The sequence below is a fragment of the Pseudophryne corroboree genome, chromosome 5 (assembly GCF_028390025.1).
Source record: "Pseudophryne corroboree isolate aPseCor3 chromosome 5, aPseCor3.hap2, whole genome shotgun sequence".
NCBI lineage: Eukaryota > Metazoa > Chordata > Amphibia > Anura > Myobatrachidae > Pseudophryne > Pseudophryne corroboree.
The window spans coordinates 520,263,984-520,285,641 of record NC_086448.1 but is presented as its reverse complement, the minus strand read 5'-3'; the positions used below and the strand labels follow the sequence as shown (position 1 = coordinate 520,285,641).

At 47.7% G+C, this 21,658-nt stretch overlaps 1 protein-coding gene across 1 annotated transcript in view; it reads right to left on the bottom strand.

Annotated features, from left to right (window-relative positions):
- The window catches only part of RIOK1 (RIO kinase 1), a 207,602-nt gene that overhangs the window by 182,031 nt on the left and 3,913 nt on the right, over positions 1–21,658 (bottom strand). Inside the window, exons 2-3 of the mRNA XM_063923108.1 lie at positions 15,763–15,943; positions 9,477–9,567 (exon numbers count right to left, since the gene is read on the bottom strand). Coding sequence (XP_063779178.1) covers positions 9,477–9,567; positions 15,763–15,943 — 272 coding nt within the window. The remainder of the gene's footprint in view (positions 1–9,476; positions 9,568–15,762; positions 15,944–21,658) is intronic.

Sequence of the window (21,658 nt, the reverse complement as noted above, 5' to 3'; positions counted from 1 at the left end):
AAAAATTCAGTTTTTCTGAATATTCCGTATTTCGGAATAATTGGATATGGGATACTCAACCTGTAGTCTTAAACCAGCGGTGGCCAACCCGTGGCTCTTTTGTTAAACTGATGCGGCTCCCGACACTCACACTTTCACCCGCGGTCGCCTCCCACCTTGCAGGGCTGCCGGGAGCAGAGGCAGGAGCGTGAAGCCAGTACTAAATCAGCGCTATGCTCCCTGCCCTGTCTGACGCCAGTGCCATGAAGAAACAGCGCCTGTCTGGCCTCACTGTTCGCCGGCTCCCTGTCATACAACTGAGGGCAGTTACCAGTGACCGAAGGGGGGAGGTGAGAGATAGAGGAAGGGGGGTGCTGAGAGGCACAGAGTGAAGAGGAAGCAGGTTGAGAGGCACAAAGTGAAGGGGGAACAGGCTGAGAGGCACAGAGTGAAGGGGGAGCAGGCTGAGAGACACAGAGTGAATGGGGAGCAGGCTGAGAGACACAGAGTGAAGGGGGCTGCAGGATGAGAGACATAGAGTGAAGGGGGATCAGGCTGAGCGGCACAGAGTGAAGGGGGATCAGGCTGAGAGGCACAGAGTGGAGAGGGATCAGGCTGAGAGGCACAGAGTGAAGAGGGATCAGGCTGAGAGGCACAGAGTAGAGGCACAGAGTGAAGGGGGAGCAGGCTGAGAGGCACAGAGTGAAGGGGGAGCAGGCTGAGGGGCACAGAGTGAAGAGGGAGCAGGCTGAGAGGCACAGAGTGAAGAGGGAGCAGGCTGAGGCACAGAGTGAAGAGGGAGCAGGCTGGGAGGCACAGAGCGAAGGGGGTGGAAAGGCTGAGAGGCACAGAGCGAAGGGGGGGGAAAGACTGAGAGGCACAGAGTGAAGGAGGGCAGGCTGAAATATACAGGTGGGATACTGAGAGGCACAGAGTGAAGGGGGCATGCTGAAAGACACAGGTGGGATACTGAGAGGCACAGAGTGAAGGGGGCATGCTGAAAGACACAGGTGGGATACTGAGAGGCACAGAGTGAAGGGGGCATGCTGAAAGACACAGGTGGGATGCTGAGAGGCACAAAGTGAAGGGGAAGACTGGCTTCTTTCAGTGTATTTTATGCAAATCTGGATTGTTTCAGTGTTTCTCACCCCCAGTGTAACTAAAAATGGGGGTATGACACCTGGTCATGCTCCTACAAACGTCATACTGAAGGCGGGTGCACAAAAATGGGGCGTGGCCTTGTGACAGTTAGGCCACGTCCCATTTTGCACACATGATACCGGCTCTTTGACTTGACAACAGATATTTTTCGGCTTTTTGCCTCTGAATGGTTGGCCACCCCTGCCTGAAACGAAATGTACTTACAATGTACAGAAATAATATGGTAGCCCACCAAGGTGTACATTTGTTCAATACCGGGTATAAGGATTGAATAATGGTCAATCCCAAAATTCCAGGGATTGGCTACTCCCCCCGCACACACAGTACTCACCATACAACAGGACAGGCGGGTGGAAAACATCCGTCGCTCTCGGCGGGTGACAGCGGACGGCGCAGCGCGACCTGAGGACGCTAAACGCTGATCCCTCAATCCCCGGGATTGGAGCTTCCAATCCTGGGATTGAATCCCGGGCATTTTTGGGCCTAAATCCTGGGATCCCGCCGATCCCGATCCGGGATTGGCCACCCTAGTAAAAACCTAATAAACTACGTGAGGTGACCCTGTTTCAATATAACACAAGATGGGGGAGATCTGGCCATTAGACCCTACCATATAAACAAACTGAAATATGTTTGCATACTGTATTAGGCATGGTCTAGTAATCACACAAGAAGTACAAAGGGGAACATCATTTGAAAATGGGGACTCCCCCATTCTTAAGACTGTCTCCACGTTTGCTAGAGCCAGTATGGGGTAGATAGAGTACATTCAGAGGAATGGTCCTGAAAAGGGGCAATCATGTCGAAGGTATGCATGTAACACTGCAACTGTGTCCCCACTATTCCATCCACGATGAAGTAATTACATTTGAATCGCATCATCTGGCTCATTCGTTTGGGTGTCTGGGAGAGCTCCCAGATATTTCTGACTTTCCCAGACATTTCAAGAGAATTGGTAAGCATGTGCTTCAGTATCTACTTCCCAATGCCAATGACGTAAGGACAATGTCATATTGACGTCAGTAAGTAATCATGGATTCCTACTGTTGTTGTATTACCACTGTACTCAACAGAGAATTTTACATGTGGTAAACTACTTTTTAGGCAACAAGCAGAGACCCAGTGAAGTAATTCCCAGTATGTTTGGTATGTGATTGGGGCATGCTTTTCGACCCAGAGGAGAATTTTTGTAACCTCTCTCATTGCCGCTCTGCATTTTGTTCCGCCCTGGCGATTTATGTACGCGACCGCCGGCGCGTAGTCCGACTGAACCTGTATCGCCTGGTTCCGTAGCAAATGTGCCCCCTGAGTGAGAGCATTCAATATCGCTCGGAGCTCTAGTATGTTTATGGGAAGAGTCGATTCCTGTCTGGACAATCGACCCTGAAACTGCACCCCCTGAGAGACCACACCCCAGCCCCTGAGGCTGGCATCTGTCGTCAGTAGTATCCAGGGAAACGCTGCAAAGGACCGACCTGCCACTAAGTTCGAGGTCTGTAACCAACGTAGGAGCGATACTCTCGTTTGAGGCGAGACACGTATCATTTGGTGCATATGAAGATGCGACCCTGACCACTTGCTGACAAGGTCTAACTGGAAAGGTCTGGCATGGAACCTGCCGTACTGAATCGCTTCGTAAGAAGCCACAATTTTCCCCAGCAAGCGAATGCATAGATGGACTGAGACCCTTTGAGACTGCAAAACCAGTTGCACCATGGACTGGATTGCAGTAGCCTTTGCCAAAGAAAGGAATGCTCGCTGTAACACTGTATCAGGGATCATTCCCAGGAATTGGAGTCGCTGAGTCGGTTCCAGACTTGACTTCTGTAAGTTCAGGATCCAACCATGACGTGTCAATAGACTCATTGTTGCATCGATACTGTGCAACAGTTGATTTCTGAACCTGGCTTTTATTAGGAGATCATCCAGATACGGGACAATGTGCACTCCCTGCAGTCGGAGTTGTATCATCATCTCGACCATCAACTTAGTAAAGATCCTTGGAGCCGTTGAAAGTCCGAAAGTTAAGGCCTGAAACTGATAATACTCCTCCAGCAAGGCAAATCACAGATAAGCCTGATGCGGGGGCCAGATCGGGGATATGGAGATAAGCATCCTTGATGTTCAAAGACACCAGGTATTGGTCTTTTTCCAAATCCCGCAACCACTGCTCTCAGGGATTCCATTTTGAATTTGAATACCTTCAAAAATGGATTCAAAGACTTTAGGTTGAGGAAGGGTCTTACCGAACCGTCTGGTTTCGGTACCACAAATAGATTCGAATAGTACCCTTTTGTTCGCAGATGTGAAGGAACTAGGACTATTACCTGAGCCCGAACCAGACTGTCTATTGCCAAACTTAACGTTGACTGCATTTCTACAGAAGCTGGCAAGTTTGACTTGAAAAACTTTTGAGGAGGCAGAAACTCAATTTCCAGTTTGTATCCCTGGGAAATTATGCTTTTTACCCAGGCATCCCGGCAGGAAACTTCCCAGATATGGCTGAAGCACCTTAACAGGGTCAGACCAGGATATCCTCCCTGGTTTGAGATCTGGCGTCATGCTGTAGGCTTGTGGGAAGCGGAGGATCCGCTCTGATCCTGGCTTCCTGCTGCTGCAGGCTTGCGGCCCTTACCTCTGGTACCTCTTGTTGCATTAGAGGCACCTCTAGCTTTTGTACGAAACCTGGCTGATCAAAAGGACTGCAAAGAAGGACCCTGAAAGGGATTCCTAGCTGACGGAGCATCAGAAGGTAAAAAATTGGATTTCCCCCCCCCCCCCCTTCCCCAGTAGCCTGGGTAATCCACTTACTTAGCTCCTCACCAAATAAGGTCTCTCCAGTGAAAGGGAAACCTTCAACTCCTTTTTTAGAGTCTGCGTCTGCTGACCATAGTCGCAGCCAGAGAGCAGACATAGACATGGATGACATATGCACATTGAGAAAACCAATTTCTTTAAGGGCTTCACACAGAAACCCGCGCAGATTCTGATAAGTGAGCCGCCAATCTGAGAAGTTCTGCTATATCCCTGCTCTCCTGTATACCGGAGCAGAGATCAGCAGCCCATTTCTGCATAGCCTTCGTAATCCAGCAACCGGCAATAACCGGGCGTTGCGACACGCCAGCAGCCACATGGATTTGAGAGTATTATCAATTTTTCTATCGGCTGAGTCTTTCAGAGATGATGCGCCCGGAACAGGTAACACCATTTTCTTTGAAAGACGTGACACCAAAGCGTCGACAGCGGGAGCATTTTCCCATAATTTCCTATCTTCAGGAGGAAAGGGAAAAGTAGCCGTAAGTATTTTGGACACCTAAAATTTCTTTTCTTGGTGGTCCCAACACTTTTTGAACATAGCGTTAAATTTTTCAGACACAGGAAACGTAGACTGTGACCTTTGTGGCTTCGCAAAGAACACCGGTGCTGCCTGCACCTCCGTATCAGGAATCTGTAGCACGTCTCTGATAGCAACAATTAAGAGATTCAACGCCCTGGGCCGGGGTAATATCCCCCGTGTCCTCCGACTCACCCTCCTCCCCCTCTAAACTCAGATAACTCTATATCAGAGTCTGAGTTCAGAATATGCGCCAACCCCAGCTTCTGCAGAGCCGATTTGGGAGTCTGAGTGGTTGGCATCTGACTAGTTGCTAACACACTAACAGATGCCTGTAACTCTGATCTCTGCTTCTTAGCCGTAGCTAATTCTGAAGAGATATCAGCCATAACCCCTTTAAAAGTGAGGAGCCAGGCAGGGGCAGACTCATGAGATTTGTTGCTGCTGCCCTGCGAGGAGTCATTACATAACTCACACACAAGAATCCTCACCCCAGTTGGTGCGAATTCTTGGAAACATGAAATACATTTAATTGTTTTGCCTGCCATTCTGATACCACAATCACACAGATAATAGAAATAAAACAGACACAGCCTTATCCCTCCCGACTCTAAGGAAAAGGCACACAGGGAAAAGGAAAACCAGCACACTGCTCAAAGAGCTGTATAAATGAATATATATATATATATATATATATATATATATATATATCTATATATATATATATATATATATATATAGATACACTGCTCAAAAAAATAAAGGGAACACTAAAATAACACATCCTAGATCTGAATGAATGAAATATTCTTATTAAATACTTTGTTCTTTACATAGTTGAATGTGCTGACAACAAAATCACACAAAAATTATCAATGAAAATCAAATTTATTAACCCATGGAGGTCTGGATTTGGAGTCACCCTCAAAATTAAAGTGGAAAAACACACTACAGGCTGATCCAACTTTGATGTAATGTCCTTAAAACAAGTCAAAATGAGGCTCAGTAGTGTGTGTGGCCTCCACGTGCCTGTATGACCTCCTTACAACGCCTGGGCATGCTCCTGATGAGGTGGCGGATGGTCTCCTGAGGGATCTCCTCCCAGACCTGGACTAAAGCATCCGACAACTCCTGGACAGTCTGTGGTGCAACGTGGCGTTGGTGGATGGAGCGAGACATGATGTCCCAGATGTGCTCAATTGGATTCAGGTCTGGGGAACGGGCGGGCTAGTCCATAGCATCAATGCCTTCGTCTTGCAGGAACTGCTAACACACTCCAGCCACATGAGGTCTAGCATTGTCTTGCATTAGGAGGAACCCAGGGCCAACCGCACCCGCATATGGTCTCACAAGGGGTCTGAGGATCTCATCTCGGTACCTAATGGCAGTCAGGCTACCTCTGGCGAGCACATGGAGGGCTGTGCGGCCCCCCCAAGGAAATGCCACCCCACACCATTACTAACCCACTGCCAAACCGGTCATGCAGGAGGATGTTGCAGGCAGCAGAACGTTCTTGGCGTCTCCAGACTCTGTCACGTCTGTCACATGTGCTCAGTGAGAACCTGCTTTCATCTGTGAAGAGCACAGGGCGCCAGTGGCGAATTTGCCAATCTTGGTGTTCTCTGGCAAATGCCAAACGTCCTGCCTGTGTTGGGCTGTAAGCACAACCCCCACCTGTGGACGTCGGGCCCTCATACCACCCTCATAGAGTCTGTTTCTGATCATTTGAGTAGTAAACATGCACATTTGTGGCTTGCTGGAGGTCATTTTGCAGGGCTCTGGCAGTGCTCCTCCTGTTCCTCCTTGCACAAAGGCGGAGGTAGCGGTCCTGCTGCTGGGTTGTTGCCCTCCTACGGCATCCTCCACGTCTCCTGATGTACTGGCCTGTCTCCTGGTAGCGCCTCCATGCTTTGGACACTACGCTGACAGACACAGCAAACCTTCTTGCCACAGCTCGCATTGATGTGCCGTCCTGGATGAGCTGCACTACCTGAGCCACTTGTGTGGGTTGTAGGGAGGTCATACAGGCACGTGGAGGCCACACACACTACTGAGCCTCATTTTGACTTGTTTTAAGGACATTACATCAAAGTTGGATCAGCCTGTAGTGTGTTTTTCCACTTTAATTTTGAGTGTGACTCCAAATCCAGACCTCCATGGGTTAATAAATTTGATTTTCATTGATAATTTTTGTGTGATTTTGTTGTCAGCACATTCAACTATGTAAAGAACAAAGTATTTAATAAGAATATTTCATTCATTCAGATCTAGGATGTGTTATCTTAGTGTTCCCTTTATTTTTTTGAGCAGTGTATATATATGGACAGAAATGGTTCCTTAATAAGGAAACGTTCTCTGGAGTACTCCCCCACCCCTTTATATGTGCACACTATACCACCACCGTAGCTTGAGGGACTCCTGGAGGCCCTGTAGCTGTGCTTCTGCAGACGCTGTGAGGACTGTGAAATGGCGCCCTGCTGGTCCCGCTCTAAGAAGCCCCGCCCCCAACATGGCGCGCTTGCTGCTCAGTCACACTGACTGAAAAACCAGGAGAATTATGGCCCCCTCGCCCTCCACAGACGTCTGGTGGCTCAGGGTGTCAGTGTGCCCAACCCCGATGCAGCAGTCCCTCCGGTGGAACCGTGAGCTGGGGAGCGCCTAATACCACCAAAATCGCCAGGGACCCCAGCACATTCACCAAACTTCATCCCTCTGATGAATCTTCGGCTGCTCAGGGTGGCAGCATGGCTTCGGGCCCATGCGCAGTGATGTTTCACACTGCGGTACAGCACCCTCAGGACGAATCCTGTAGTCAGGGCAATGGACATTTACCATGGGTGAAGTTGTCTCAAACCCCTTCCTGAGCTCCCTCGGTGCAGCACAGACAGTGTGCCACACTGTCTGGCTGTAACAAAACAAACTAAAATAAAAAACCTGAAAGAAACTCTGGAGCCCACCAGAGAAGCAAACGGCTCTGAGGGCACTTTTTTCTAAACTGGCTTGTGGGAGGGGGCCTAGAGTGGAGAAGCCAGCACACATACTGTAATTTGATTTGTTTAAATGCACCGGCTCATTTGGACCCATCTATACCCCATTGTTCTAAGAACTAGTTCCCAGCATCCCCTAAGGATGTAACTCTTTCCACATGATTAACCCTTACACTTTTCATCCCACTGGAAAAGAGGAAGCTTTCAAATAACACAATGCAATAGTATAAAGGTGATCCTATAGCTGATAACAATGCAAAAGTTCGTAATACCGCTTTTACACCAAATTGCCGAGTCGCATCAGGGATTTTGTAGCCGGCTCCAACCCAGATGTGACCCTGATCAGACTGGCGCCAGGACACGTCTTATTGCCGGGCTGGCGACGTCAGTGGTTACGTGTGCAGTGCCAGCACTAGGAGATGAGATCATCTCTTAGCGTCGGCTTTGCTATGCTGTAAACAGGTCCCGGGTCGCATTAACCGGCTTACCTGTTTACACTGCACCGCGACACGGGTCTTTCCCGGGACCAACCTTGCAAGCTGACCAGGTTAGATTCCCGGGTCACTGGACCCGGGTAAACCTATTTGCTTTGAGCCGCAAATCAGATTAACCCAGCAATAAGCTGGTTCAGAAGCTCTGTGTAAAAGGGGTATATGGGTGCATACACACTTGCTGATAAAGTAAAAGACGTCGATCATTTTGAGCTTGCTGAGCGGCGTTGTTTACTATATCGCCCAGTGTGTATGCTGCGGACGATGAGTGATGCTCCCTCCCTCAGCTGTGCATGCTGCTCAATTTGGACTGTCGTCCATGAGCTGCATGCACGACCCGGCCCGGGAAGAGTACACACATCGCCTAGTTTGTACCCACCTTAAGACTTGTTCCAGGAAATGTAGATATGTTTCAGAACTGGTCATTATTACAGTACAACTTCTGGTATTCCTTGCAATGCAGTTCTCATTATATATTCTAATTTTCACATCTTTCTAAATTAACCTAAGGAGTATTGTTACTGAACTAGTAATCAAAACCAGTAAACAGGTTGTAATAGGTGCACCAAAGTAGTGCTACACAAATCACACTCAACGGGTACAGATGCCGTTGCCCAATAACAAAGTATTATTGCAAAAACAAGTTAAATACGGACAGGTATATCTATTATTTATTAACACTGATTTAATTAGCACACACATATTGCAGCCCTTTCACGGAGAATGTTTTCATCTGTTCTCCATTAAAGCTTATATTCTATATTTTCTATCACAAGGACACACATACACACACCCTAGTGTGTATGTGTATTTTTTTTGTCAGAACCCTATTAACCTACCAGTGTGTTCTAGAAAGCAATGGAGCACCTAGAGCAGAGATTTTCAACCTTTTACAAGTCGCGGCACACTGAACAAGATTTAAATATTGCCAAGGCACACTCAAATATAATGGTGATACATGGTGCAGCTGCGTATCCTAGGATGTCATGTCGCAGCTTCTCCATAGGTAATGCCTGAGCCACATCTGAGAAAGCCAGAAGAGCCCAACACTGCCCGGCCCAAAATTAGAACTGGCTCTGCAACCACTAAACCCACCAGTATTGATTGTTCCAGGGCCTCAGTAGTGCCAAAACACTGACGGGCCTGGGTCTGCTTCTATGGCGGCACACCTGGAGACTGCTCAGGGCACACTAGTGTGCCACGGCACAGTGGTTGAAAACACTGGACCTAGAGGAAATCCATAAGGGAGAACAAACAAACTTTACACATATTGTCAGGAATTAGGTATGTGAAGTAGTAATGCTCGCCACTGTGCTAATCTTGTTGCAGATATACAACATAAATTTACTTAAAAATGAGCATCGCTGTCCATATCAAGTAACCAGAAACTTTTCACTTTTGCAAAACAGATGCTGCCAAGGTATAATGGCAAAATTACTACGTGTGTATCTTATATTTTGTACATTTAAAAAAGATTTCATGAGCAAGTAATCCAAGCGTCACACTAACACAACTTGTGCTTACCAAGATAAATTTTATTTTCATACTTCTGCAAGACTTTGTCCGTCGCGATATATGCCTTAGATGAGTTGTTATGTATACGCTGTCTGTTGGCCTAAAACACAAGAATTCTGCTGATGACAGACATACTGTTTCTGTTGTAGCCTTGGAAAGGTCATTCTTTTCATAACCGTTATAAAATGACAGTCATTTTATCAAACATTAATTGCCCCAAAAAGTATATGTAAAATCATAAAAGTTCATATAGTTCATATATCCTCTTCTTGCTTTAAAACATCCATCCACTACCATTTATATAGAATGATCACAAAATATCAAGGATTAATAGGCACTGAGAGCAATGACCAGTCACTTTACGGAGAGCGTAAACTTGTGTCATGGGCAGCTCTACAACCATCTGAGATAACAAACACTTAAGAAATTTGCTTGGAATGGGTTATCGGATAAAATAGTATTTACATTTGTAACCAAGAAGTAAATAGAACATGCAGTCAAGGTGGGAAAATAAGAATTTACTTACCGATAATTCTATTTCTCGGAGTCCGTAGTGGATGCTGGGGTTCCTGAAAGGACCATGGGGAATAGCGGCTCCGCAGGAGACAGGGCACAAAAAGTAAAGCTTTAGGATCAGGTGGTGTGCACTGGCTCCTCCCCCTATGACCCTCCTCCAAGCCTCAGTTAGGTACTGTGCCCGGACGAGCGTACACAATAAGGAAGGATTTATGAATCCCGGGTAAGACTCATACCAGCCACACCAATCACACTGTACAACCTGTGATCTGAACCCAGTTAACAGTATGATAACAGCGGAGCCTCTGAAAAGATGGCTCACAACAATAATAACCCGATTTTTGTAACTATGTACAAGTAATGCAGATAATCCGCACTTGGGATGGGCGCCCAGCATCCACTACGGACTCCGAGAAATAGAATTATCGGTAAGTAAATTCTTATTTTCACTATCGTCCTAGTGGATGCTGGGGTTCCTGAAAGGACCATGGGGATTATACCAAAGCTCCCAAACGGGCGGGAGAGTGCGGATGACTCTGCAGCACCGAATGAGAGAACTCCAGGTCCTCCTTAGCCAGGGTATCAAATTTGTAGGATTTTACAAACGTGTTTGCCCCTGACTAAATAGCCGCTCGGCAAAGTTGTAAAGCCGAGACCCCTCGGGCAGCCGCCCAAGATGAGCCCACCTTCCTTGTGGAATGGGCATTTACATATTTTGGCTGTGGCAGGCCTGCCACAGAATGTGCAAGCTGAATTGTATTACACATCCAACTAGCAAAAGTCTGCTTAAAAGCAAGAGCACCCAGTTTGTTGGGTGCATACAGGATAACAGCAAGTCAGTTTTCCTGACTCCAGCCGTCCTGGAACCTATATTTTCAGGGCCCTGACCACATCTAGCAACTTGGAGTCCTCCAAGTCCCTAGTAGGCGCAAGACACCACAATAAGCTGGTTCAGGTGAAACACTGACACCACCTTAGGGAGAGAACTGGGGACGAGTCCGCAGCTCTGCCCTGTCCGAATGGACAAACAGATATGGGCTTTTTTGAGAAAAAAAAAACCCACCAATTTGACACTCGCCTGGTCCAGGCCAGGTCCAAGAGCATGTTCACTTTTCATGTGAGATGCTTCAAATCCACAGATTTGACTGGTTTTAAACCAATGTGTTTTGAGGAATCCCAGAACTACGTTGAGATCCCACAGTGCCACTGGAGGCACAAAAGGGGGTTGTATATGCAATACTCCCTTGACAAACTTCTGGACTTCAGGAACTGAAGCCAATTCTTTCTGGAAGAAAAATCGACAGGGCCGAAATTTGAACCTTAATGGACCCCAATTTGAGGCCCATAGACACTCCTGTTTGCAAGAAATGCAGGAATCGACCGAGTTGAAATTTCTTCGTGGGGCCTTCCTGGCCTCATACCACGCAACATATTTTCGCCACATGTGGTGATAATGTTGTGCGGTCACCTCCTTTCTGGCTTTGACCAGGGTAGGAATGACCTCTTCCTGAATGCCTTTTCCCTTAGGATCCGGCGTTCCACCGCCATGCCGTCAAACGCAGCTGCGGTAAGTCTTGGAACAGACATGGTACTTGCTGAAACAAGTCCCTTCTTAGCGGCAGAGGCCATAAGTCCTCTGTGAGCATCTCTTGAAGTTCCGGGTACCAAGTCCTTCTTGGCCAATCCGGAGCCATGAGTATAGTTCTTACTCCTCTACGTCTTATAATTCTCAGTACCTTAGGTATGAAAAGCAGAGGATGGAACACATACACCGACTGGTACACCCACGGTGTTACCAGAATGTCCACAGCTATTGCCTGAGGGTCTCTTAACCTGGCGCAATACCTGTCCCGTTTTTTTGTTCAGACGGGACGCCATCATGTCCACCTTTGGTAATTCCCAACGGTTTACAATTATGTGGAAAACTTCCCCATGAAGTTCCCACTCTGCCGGGTGGAGGTCGTGCCTACTGAGGAAGTCTGCTTCCCAGTTTCCATTCCCGGAATGAAACACTGCTGACAGTGCTATCACACGATTTTCCGCCCAGCGAAAAGTCCTTGCAGTTTTTGCCACTGCCCTCCTGCTTCTTGTGCCGCCCTGTCTATTTACGTGGGCGACTGCCGTGATGTTTTATCCCACTGGATCAATACCGGCTGACCTTGAAGCAGAGGTCTTACTAAGCTTAGAGCATTATAAATTTACCCTTAGCTATATTTATGTGGAGAAAAATCTCCAGACTTGATCACACTCTCTGGAAATTTTTTCCTTGCGTGACTGCTCCCCAGCCTCTCGGGCTGGCCTCCGTGGTCACCAACATCCAAAACTGAATGCCGAATCTGCGGCCCTCTAGAAGATGAGCACTCTGTAACCACCACAGGAGAGACACCCTTGTCCTTGGATATAGGGTTATCCGCTGATGCATCTGAAGATGCGATCCGGACCATTTGTCCAGCAGATCCCACTGAAAAGTTCTTGCATGAAATCTGCCGACTGGAATTGCTTCGAAGGAAGTCACCATTTTTTTTTTTACCATGGCCCTTGTGCAATGATGCACTGATTTTAGGAGGTTCCTGACTAGCTCGGATAACTCCCTGGCTTTCTCTCCCGGGAGAAACACCTTTTTCTGGACTGTGTCCAGAATCATCCCTAAGCACAGGAGACTTGTTGTCGGGATCAGCTGCGATTTTGGAATCTTTAGAATCCACCCCTGCTGTTGTAACAGTATCCGAGATAGTGCTACTCCGACCTCCAACTGTTCCCTGGACTTTGCCCTTATCAGGAGATCGTCCAAGTAAGGGATAATTAAGACGCCTTTTCTTCGAAGAAGAACCATCATTTCGGCCATTACCTTGGTAAAGACCCGGGGTGCCGTAGACAATCCAAACGGCAGCGTCTGAAACTGATAGTGACAGTTCTGTACCACGAACCTGAGGTACCCTTAGTGATAAGGGCAAATTTGGGACATGGAGGTACGCATCCCTGATGTCTCGGGACACTATATAGTCCCCTTCTTCCCGGTTCGTTATCACTGCTCTGAGTGACTCCATCTTGATTTGAACCTTTGTAAGTGTTCAAATTTTTTTAGATTTAGAATAGGTCTCACCTAGCCTTCTGGCTTCAGTACCACAATATAGTGTGGAATAATACCCCTTTTCTTGTTGTAGGAGGGGTAATTTAATTATCACCTGCTGGGAATACAGCTCGTGAATTTTTTCCCATACTGCCTCCTTGTCGGAGGGAGACCTTGGTAAAGCAGCCTTCAGGAGCCTGCGCAGGGGAAACGTCTCGACATTCCAAACTGTACCCCTGGGATACTACTTGTAGGATCCAGGGGTCCTGTACGGTCTCAGCGTCATGCTGAGAGCTTGTCAGAAGCGGTGGAACGCTTCTGTTCCTGGGAATGGGCTGCCTGCTGCAGTCTTCTTCCCTTTCCTCTATCCCTGGGCAGATATGACTCTTATAGGGACGAAAGGACTGAAGCTGAAAAGACGGTGTCTTTTTCTGCAGAGATGTGACTTAGGGTAAAAACGGTGGATTTTCCAGCAGTTGCCGTGGCCACCAGGTCCGATGGACCGACCCCAAATAACTCCTCTTCCTTTATACGGCAATACACCCTTGTGCCGTTTGGAATCTGCATCACCTGACCACTGTCGTGTCCATAAACATCTTCTGGCAGATATGGACATCGCACTTACTCTTGATGCCAGAGTGCAAATATCCCTCTGTGCATCTCGCATATATAGAAATACATCCTTTAAATGCTCTATAGTCAATAAAATACTGTCCCTGTCAAGGGTATCAATATTTTTAGTCAGGGAATCCGACCAAGCCACCCCAGCTCTGCACATCCAGGCTGAGGCGATCGCTGGTCGCAGTATAACACCAGTATGTGTGTATATACTTTTTATGATATTTTTCCAGCCTCCTGTCAGCTGGCTCCTTGAGGACGGCCCTATCTATAGACGGTACCGCCACTTGTTCTGATAAGCGTGTGAGCGCCTTATCCACCCTAAGGGGTGTTTCCCAACGCGCCCTAACTTCTGGCGGGAAAGGGTATACCGCCCATATTTTCTATCGGGGGGAACCCACGCATCAACACACACTTCATTTAATTTATCTGATTCAGGAAAAACTACGGTAGTTTTTTCACATCCCACATAATACCCTCTTTTGTGGTACTTGTAGTATCAGAAATATGTAACACCTCCTTCATTGCCCTTAACGTGTGGCCCTAATAAGGAATACGTTTGTTTATTCACCGTCGACACTGGATTCAGTGTCCCTGTCTGTGTCTGTGTCGACCGACTAAAGTAAACGGGCGTTTTAAAACCCCTGACGGTGTTTTTGAGACGTCTGGACCGGTACTAATTGTTTGTCGGCCGTCTCATGTCGTCAACCGACCTTGGCGCGTGTTGACATTATCACGTAATTCCCTAAATAAGCCATCCATTCCGGTGTCGACTCCCTAGAGAGTGACATCACCATTACAGGCAATTGCTCCGCCTCCTCACCAACATCGTCCTCATACATGTCGACACACACGTACCGACACACAGCACACACACAGGGAATGCTCTGATAGAGGACAGGACCCACTAGCCCTTTGGAGAGACAGAGGGAGAGTTTGCCAGCACACACCAAAAACGCTATAATTATATAGGGACAACCTTATATAAGTGTTTTCCCTTATAGCATCTTTTTTATATATTTCTAACGCCAAATTAGTGCCCCCCCTCTCTGTTTTAACCCTGTTTCTGTAGTGCAGTGCAGGGGAGAGCCTGGGAGCCTTCCCTCCAGCCTTTCTGTGAGGGAAAATGGCGCTGTGTGCTGAGGAGATAGGCCCCGCCCCTTTTTCGGCGGCCTCGTCTCCCGTTCTTAACGGATTCTGGCAGGGGTTAAATATCTCCATATAGCCCCCGGAGGCTATATGTGAGGTATTTTTAGCCAAAAAAGGTTTTCATTTGCCTCCCAGGGCGCCCCCCTCCCAGCGCCCTGCACCCTCAGTGACTGCCGTGTGAAGTGTGCTGAGAGGAAAATGGCGCACAGCTGCAGTGCTGTGCGCTACCTTAAGAAGACTGAGGAGTCTTCTGCCGCCGATTCTGGACCTCTTCTCGTTTCAGCATCTGCAAGGGGGCCGGCGGCGAGGCTCCGGTGACCATCCAGGCTGTACCTGTGATCGTCCCTCTGGAGCTAATGTCCAGTAGCCAAGAAGCCAATCCATCCTGCACGCAGGTGAGTTCACTTCTTCTCCCCTAAGTCCCTCGTTGCAGTGATCCTGTTGCCAGCAGGACTCACTGTAAAATAAAAAACCTAAGCTAAACTTCTCTAAGCAGCTCTTTAGGAGAGCCACCTAGATTGCACCCTTCTCGGCCGGGCACAAAAATCTAACTGAGGCTTGGAGGAGGGTCATAGGGGGAGGAGCCAGTGCACACCACCTGATCCTAAAGCTTTACTTTTTGTGCCCTGTCTCCTGCGGAGCCGCTATTCCCCATGGTCCTTTCAGGAACCCCAGCATCCACTAGGACGATAGAGAAATTAAATTGTTTTATAGGTGGCGCTAATTATTGGGCACTCAATGGAGCAATTCAATTGCTGCTCCATTCAGGTGCCAATGCCACACACTGGTGAGCAGAAATATTAGAAAAGTCTATGGTTTGGGCATGCTAACAGGAACTTTAGACGGGTTTAGCCACTTCACACCCATTAATTAACATGGTGCATAAAACAATTGAATTCTCCCAAAGATAATTATTTACAAGAATCATAAGACAAGCAATACCTGAGGATTGCTTGCTCTTGTAGAGGAATAGTGCTTTGTGAGATTAGCACCGCTGTCTTCCCAATACCAATCATCCTCTTCATCATCATCATTTTCTTCGTCACTATCCTCTCCATAAAACTCCTGCGCGGTAAGCTGTTCCTTTTTCTGGATAAACGTTTCATAACTTTCCATTTCATCTCTATTAAATAAAAAAATACTGGCCAATGAAAAACGTAACAATGGCAAGGCAGACAAAGGGACAACAGTGTACTCCCCAGAATTTCCTTTTTTGTTGAGCCGCATTGTAAGACAGCCGGGAGGAGCACAGACCGGGCGGATCAAACCTTACCACAGCAGGTAAGCAGCACCCTTCCTTCCCTCCCATCCAACATCTCACTTACTGTGTGGCAGGCACCAGGAAGGAGAGGATGATGCTTGCCTCCAGTGTTAGGTGGACCGGTGGGAGAGGGGGGCATTTAGGCGACAGTCATCCTTCTTCCAGCGGGGGCGGCACTAAGATAATGTGCAAGGGTCCAGGGGGAACCCGGCATCCTTCTAGCATGGCACATCACACTGTGATGCGGCCAACAAGTTACACTGTGCTGGTGTTTCCATTGAACTCTCTCACCCGCAATACATTTCCAGGCAACAGGGAAATTTTGCCAGGCAGACCGCCAGAGAAATACAGCATAGAGAGAACACTGGACAACCACTAACAATAGGAAAAGCACATCAAGGCCAGCAACATTGGCAGTTCTTCACACCACAGAGGTGTGCAGCAAAACCAGCAATGTTGCAGAGTGTATACAGCAGATATGTGCACAGTTAAACATTGCAGCAATATTCAGCAGCACATCCCGTCTAACAGAACTGCCCCCTAAGAGTCTTCTTTTAGCCTGCCAGTCGAACACACCTTGTTTTTTCATAGAATTGCTACTTTAGTGATCTTTCACAAGCAAAAATTGCATTGAATTATACAATGAGTGGTTCCATTTAAATAAAAATAAATAGCTCTACAAAAGAGAAACTGAAGAAATGTAACTACACTAAACGGAGTCCTGCACTTTTCAAATATTTAATAACTTTTGTAGAATGGTAGTGATGCCAGACTATAGAACATAAGTGACATTATTAAAGCATGGTCAGATGCTATTTTGCTGGATTTCTATGGGGGCTGCTTAACAGGCAAACTTACCAAGTGCCCGTAACTAACATCAGCCATTGTAGCCTATGGGCTAAATAGCACAAATGGGGCAGAGGGACCTGATCCCTACTAGGTGCGATCCGCTTGCCCATTTGAGCAGTGCTGCAGCGGAGTCTGAAGCATTAAAGCATTAATAGGTTGATTAGTGATGGCCATCGGCGTTACCTCCATCGATGGTAATGGTGACAAAAACCATCGATGGCAGGTAACTATTCTGTGTATAGCCATCAATGGTTTTACCATTGGTATTTCTGCACATTTGCGGCTGCAGGCTCTGCTTCTGTGTGAGAGCTGGAGGCGGGACTGAGCTGTGAATGACAGCTCAGCCTCCGAGTCGGGACATCCCATTCCTGGATCTTACACACAGAGTTAAGCTGGGTACACACTATACAATTATTGGGCCAATTTGCCAATAATCGGAAATTGACCAAAGTTATTGTATAGTGTATACGAACGATTGTTCTGGCGATATTTCTGAAAAATCTTGCCCACACACACACAAACGATATATTTTCCGATCTGTCATCCCAAACCAAAAATCTTGGCCACAATCTCCCAATATTGACCAGTGTGTGCATTCTCAATAATCTGCCCATATTTCCTTTGTTTACCTGTCACTATCCAATCTGTCACCTGTCGATTTGCGTGCTTCTGTCGGAAACGGGGCCAAATCCGACAGGATTTAGCCGTTCCCGACCATCTCAATCCGACTTTAAGAAAAGTCGGATTGAGATGAGGTAGCTGAGAAAAGTAGACGGGGGAGAGCAGGAACCAAGCGGCTACAGCACATCGTAGCAGGAGGATGGGGCACCGCCACGTACACCCGGCGCCAGCAAGAGAGGTCCCGCTTGCTGGTGCCGGGTGGACGCTGTTGTGAGGTCTGGTGACGGTGCCCCATCCTCCTGCTACGCTGTGCTGTAGCCGCTTGGTGCCTGCTCTCCCCAGTCTCCTTCTCTCAGCTCCCTCATCTCAATACAACTTTTTTAAAGTCAGATTGAGATGGTCGGGAACGGGCAAATCCGACAGGATTTGGCCGTTCATTGAATAGGTATTGTCGGATCCATTCCGACAAATTCATGTCGGAATGGATCCGACTCTATAATTGAATATACCCCAGTGTGTACCTAACTTAAGGCTGGGTGCACACTTGACAATATGCACCAGATATATGGATCGGACACTTGATAATATGCACCCGGCGGATCGGACAATATATCGTTCACATCGTCCAGTGTGTATACACTATATCATTAACGATGAGCGCTCCCGCAGGTTGTTAACGAAGTCCAATATCTTTAGTTTCAGCCTTGAAATGTAAAGATATTGGACAAGACTGCATGCACCTGGATGTGGGTGGATGCCATCACTGACGATATCGTTCAGTCTGTATGTCGGATATCGTTTCCCTTGACGATGTCACATATTACCCGCATCGTCTGTACCAAGCCTAATGATCCCCATCCACTAGGCCAGGCATTCCCAACCGCGGTCCTCAAGGCACACCAACAGTGCAGGTTTTAGTGATATCCAGGCTTCAGCACAGATGGTTAAATCAAAATAACTGAGGTACTAATTAAGTCACCTGTGTTCAAGCCTGGATATCACTAAAACCAGGACTGTTAGTGTGCCTTGAGGAACGCGGTTGGGAAACACTGCACTAGGCCAACTTGCCTGAGCTGCATGTCACATCAGATTTCTCTTGAACTCTCCCGGCAGCTTCCCGGGAATCTGATCGGATCCGCGGCTAAAATTTTCACTAGATTTACTTCAGATAGATCTGCTGTCTTATGCTGCTGCCGTCGCGTCCTCTTGGTAGGTGGGAGTGGCCAGGGAGATGTCAGTCAAGTGACGCTTCAGTTGAATCTGACACGATACATCTGAAGTAAGAAAAAAAAAACACTCAGATGTGCACCTGATTTCTTCAGATTCAGATAAATCTGTGGCGCAGCACCAAAGATCTATAGCTCAGACATATCTGACACGGGACCGTGCATCGGATCGGAGGAGCCGTCCAATGTGACACTTTTCATCAGATGCGTCAAAATCTGATGAAAAGTGCCCAAATCGGACTAGTGGATGGGGGCCTTAAGAGCCGAAGGCTGACAGCCTAGCAGCCCTAAAAACAACATCTGCTTATATACCATTGATGGTAAAAGTATTCAGCATTGAATTCCTCCCGAATTTGTACTTAGGGGGCATGGTCAGCACTGTGTGAGCTGCTGGCATGCCCCCAGCACCTCTGTCTCCCATTAATAGCCGCTGTGCGCATGCTAGGCAGAGCAGAGTGACAGGAGCCTCCCAAAAAAAATAAGATTTTACTTACCGATAAATCTATTTCTCGGAGTCCGTAGTGGATGCTGGGGTTCCTGAAAGGACCATGGGGAATAGCGGCTCCGCAGGAGACAGGGCACAAAAAGTAAAGCTTTTTCCGATCAGGTGGTGTGCACTGGCTCCTCCCCCTATGACCCTCCTCCAGACTCCAGTTAGGTACTGTGCCCGGACGAGCGTACACAATAAGGGAGGATTTTGAATCCCGGGTAAGACTCATACCAGCCACACCAATCACACCGTACAACTTGTGATCTAAACCCAGTTAACAGTATGATAACAGCGGAGCCTCTGAAAGATGGCTTCCTTCAACAATAACCCGAATTAGTTAACAATAACTATGTACAATTTATGCAGATAATCCGCACTTGGGATGGGCGCCCAGCATCCACTACGGACTCCGAGAAATAGATTTATCGGTAAGTAAAATCTTATTTTCTCTATCGTCCTAGTGGATGCTGGGGTTCCTGAAAGGACCATGGGGATTATACCAAAGCTCCCAAACGGGCGGGAGAGTGCGGATGACTCTGCAGCACCGAATGAGAGAACTCCAGGTCCTCCTTAGCCAGAGTATCAAATTTGTAAAATTTTACAAACGTGTTCTCCCCTGACCACGTAGCTGCTCGGCAAAGTTGTAATGCCGAGACCCCTCGGGCAGCCGCCCAAGATGAGCCCACCTTCCTTGTGGAGTGGGCCTTTACAGATTTAGGCTGTGGCAGGCCTGCCACAGAATGTGCAAGTTGGATTGTGCTACAGATCCAACGAGCAATCGTCTGCTTAGACGCCGGAGCACCCATCTTGTTGGGTGCATACAATATAAACAACGAGTCAGATTTTCTGACTCCAGCTGTCCTTGCAATATATATTTTTAATGCTCTGACAACGTCCAGTAACTTGGAGTCCTCCAAGTCACTTGTAGCCGCAGGCACTACAATAGGCTGGTTCAGATGAAATGCTGACACCACCTTAGGGAGAAAATGCGGACGAGTCCGCAGTTCTGCCCTGTCCGAATGGAAAATCAGATATGGGCTTTTGTAAGATAAAGCTGCCAATTCTGACACTCTCCTGGCAGAAGCCAGGGCTAGAAGCATGGTCACTTTCCATGTGAGATATTTCAAATCCACCTTTTTTAGTGGTTCAAACCAATGAGATTTTAGGAAATCCAAAACCACATTGAGATCCCACGGTGCCACTGGAGGCACCACAGGAGGCTGTATATGCAGCACTCCCTTAACAAAGGTCTGGACTTCAGGGACTGAAGCCAATTCTTTTTGAAAGAAAATCGACAGGGCCGAAATTTGAACCTTAATAGATCCCAATTTGAGACCCATTGACAATCCTGATTGCAGGAAATGTAGGAATCGACCCAGTTGAAATTCCTCCGTCGGAGCACTCCGATCTTCGCACCACGCAACATATTTTCGCCAAATTCGGTGATAATGTTGCACGGTTACTTCCTTCCTTGCTTTAATCAAAGTAGGAATGACTTCTTCCGGCATGCCTTTTTCCTTTAGGATCCGGCGTTCAACCGCCATGCCGTCAAACGCAGCCGCGGTAAGTCTTGAAACAGACAGGGACCCTGCTGAAGCAAGTCCCTCCTTAGAGATAGAGGCCACGGATCTTCCGTGATCATCTCTTGAAGTTCCGGGTACCAAGTCCTTCTTGGCCAATCCGGAACCACTAGTATCGTTCTTACGCCTCTTTGCCGTATAATTCTCAATACTTTTGGTATGAGAGGCAGAGGAGGAAACACATACACCGACTGGTACACCCAAGGCGTTACCAGCGCGTCCACAGCTATTGCCTGCGGATCTCTTGACCTGGCGCAATACCTGTCCAGTTTTTTGTTGAGGCGAGACGCCATCATGTCCACCATTGGTCTTTCCCAACGGGTTACCAGCATGTGGAAGACTTCTGGATGAAGTCCCCACTCTCCCGGGTGAAGATCGTGTCTGCTGAGGAAGTCTGCTTCCCAGTTGTCCACTCCCGGGATGAACACTGCTGACAGTGCTATCACATGATTCTCTGCCCAGCGAAGAATCCTTGCAGCTTCTGCCATTGCACTCCTGCTTCTTGTGCCGCCCTGTCTGTTCACATGGGCGACTGCCGTGATGTTGTCCGACTGGATCAACACCGGTTTTCCCTGAAGCAGAGGTTCTGCCTGGCTTAGAGCATTGTATATTGCTCTTAGTTCCAGAATGTTTATGTGAAGAGACGTTTCCAGGCTCGTCCATACTCCCTGGAAGTTTCTTCCTTGTGTGACTGCTCCCCAGCCTCTCAGGCTGGCGTCCGTGGTCACCAGGATCCAATCCTGTATGCCGAATCTGCGGCCCTCCAATAGATGAGCACTCTGCAACCACCACAGAAGAGACACCCTTGTCC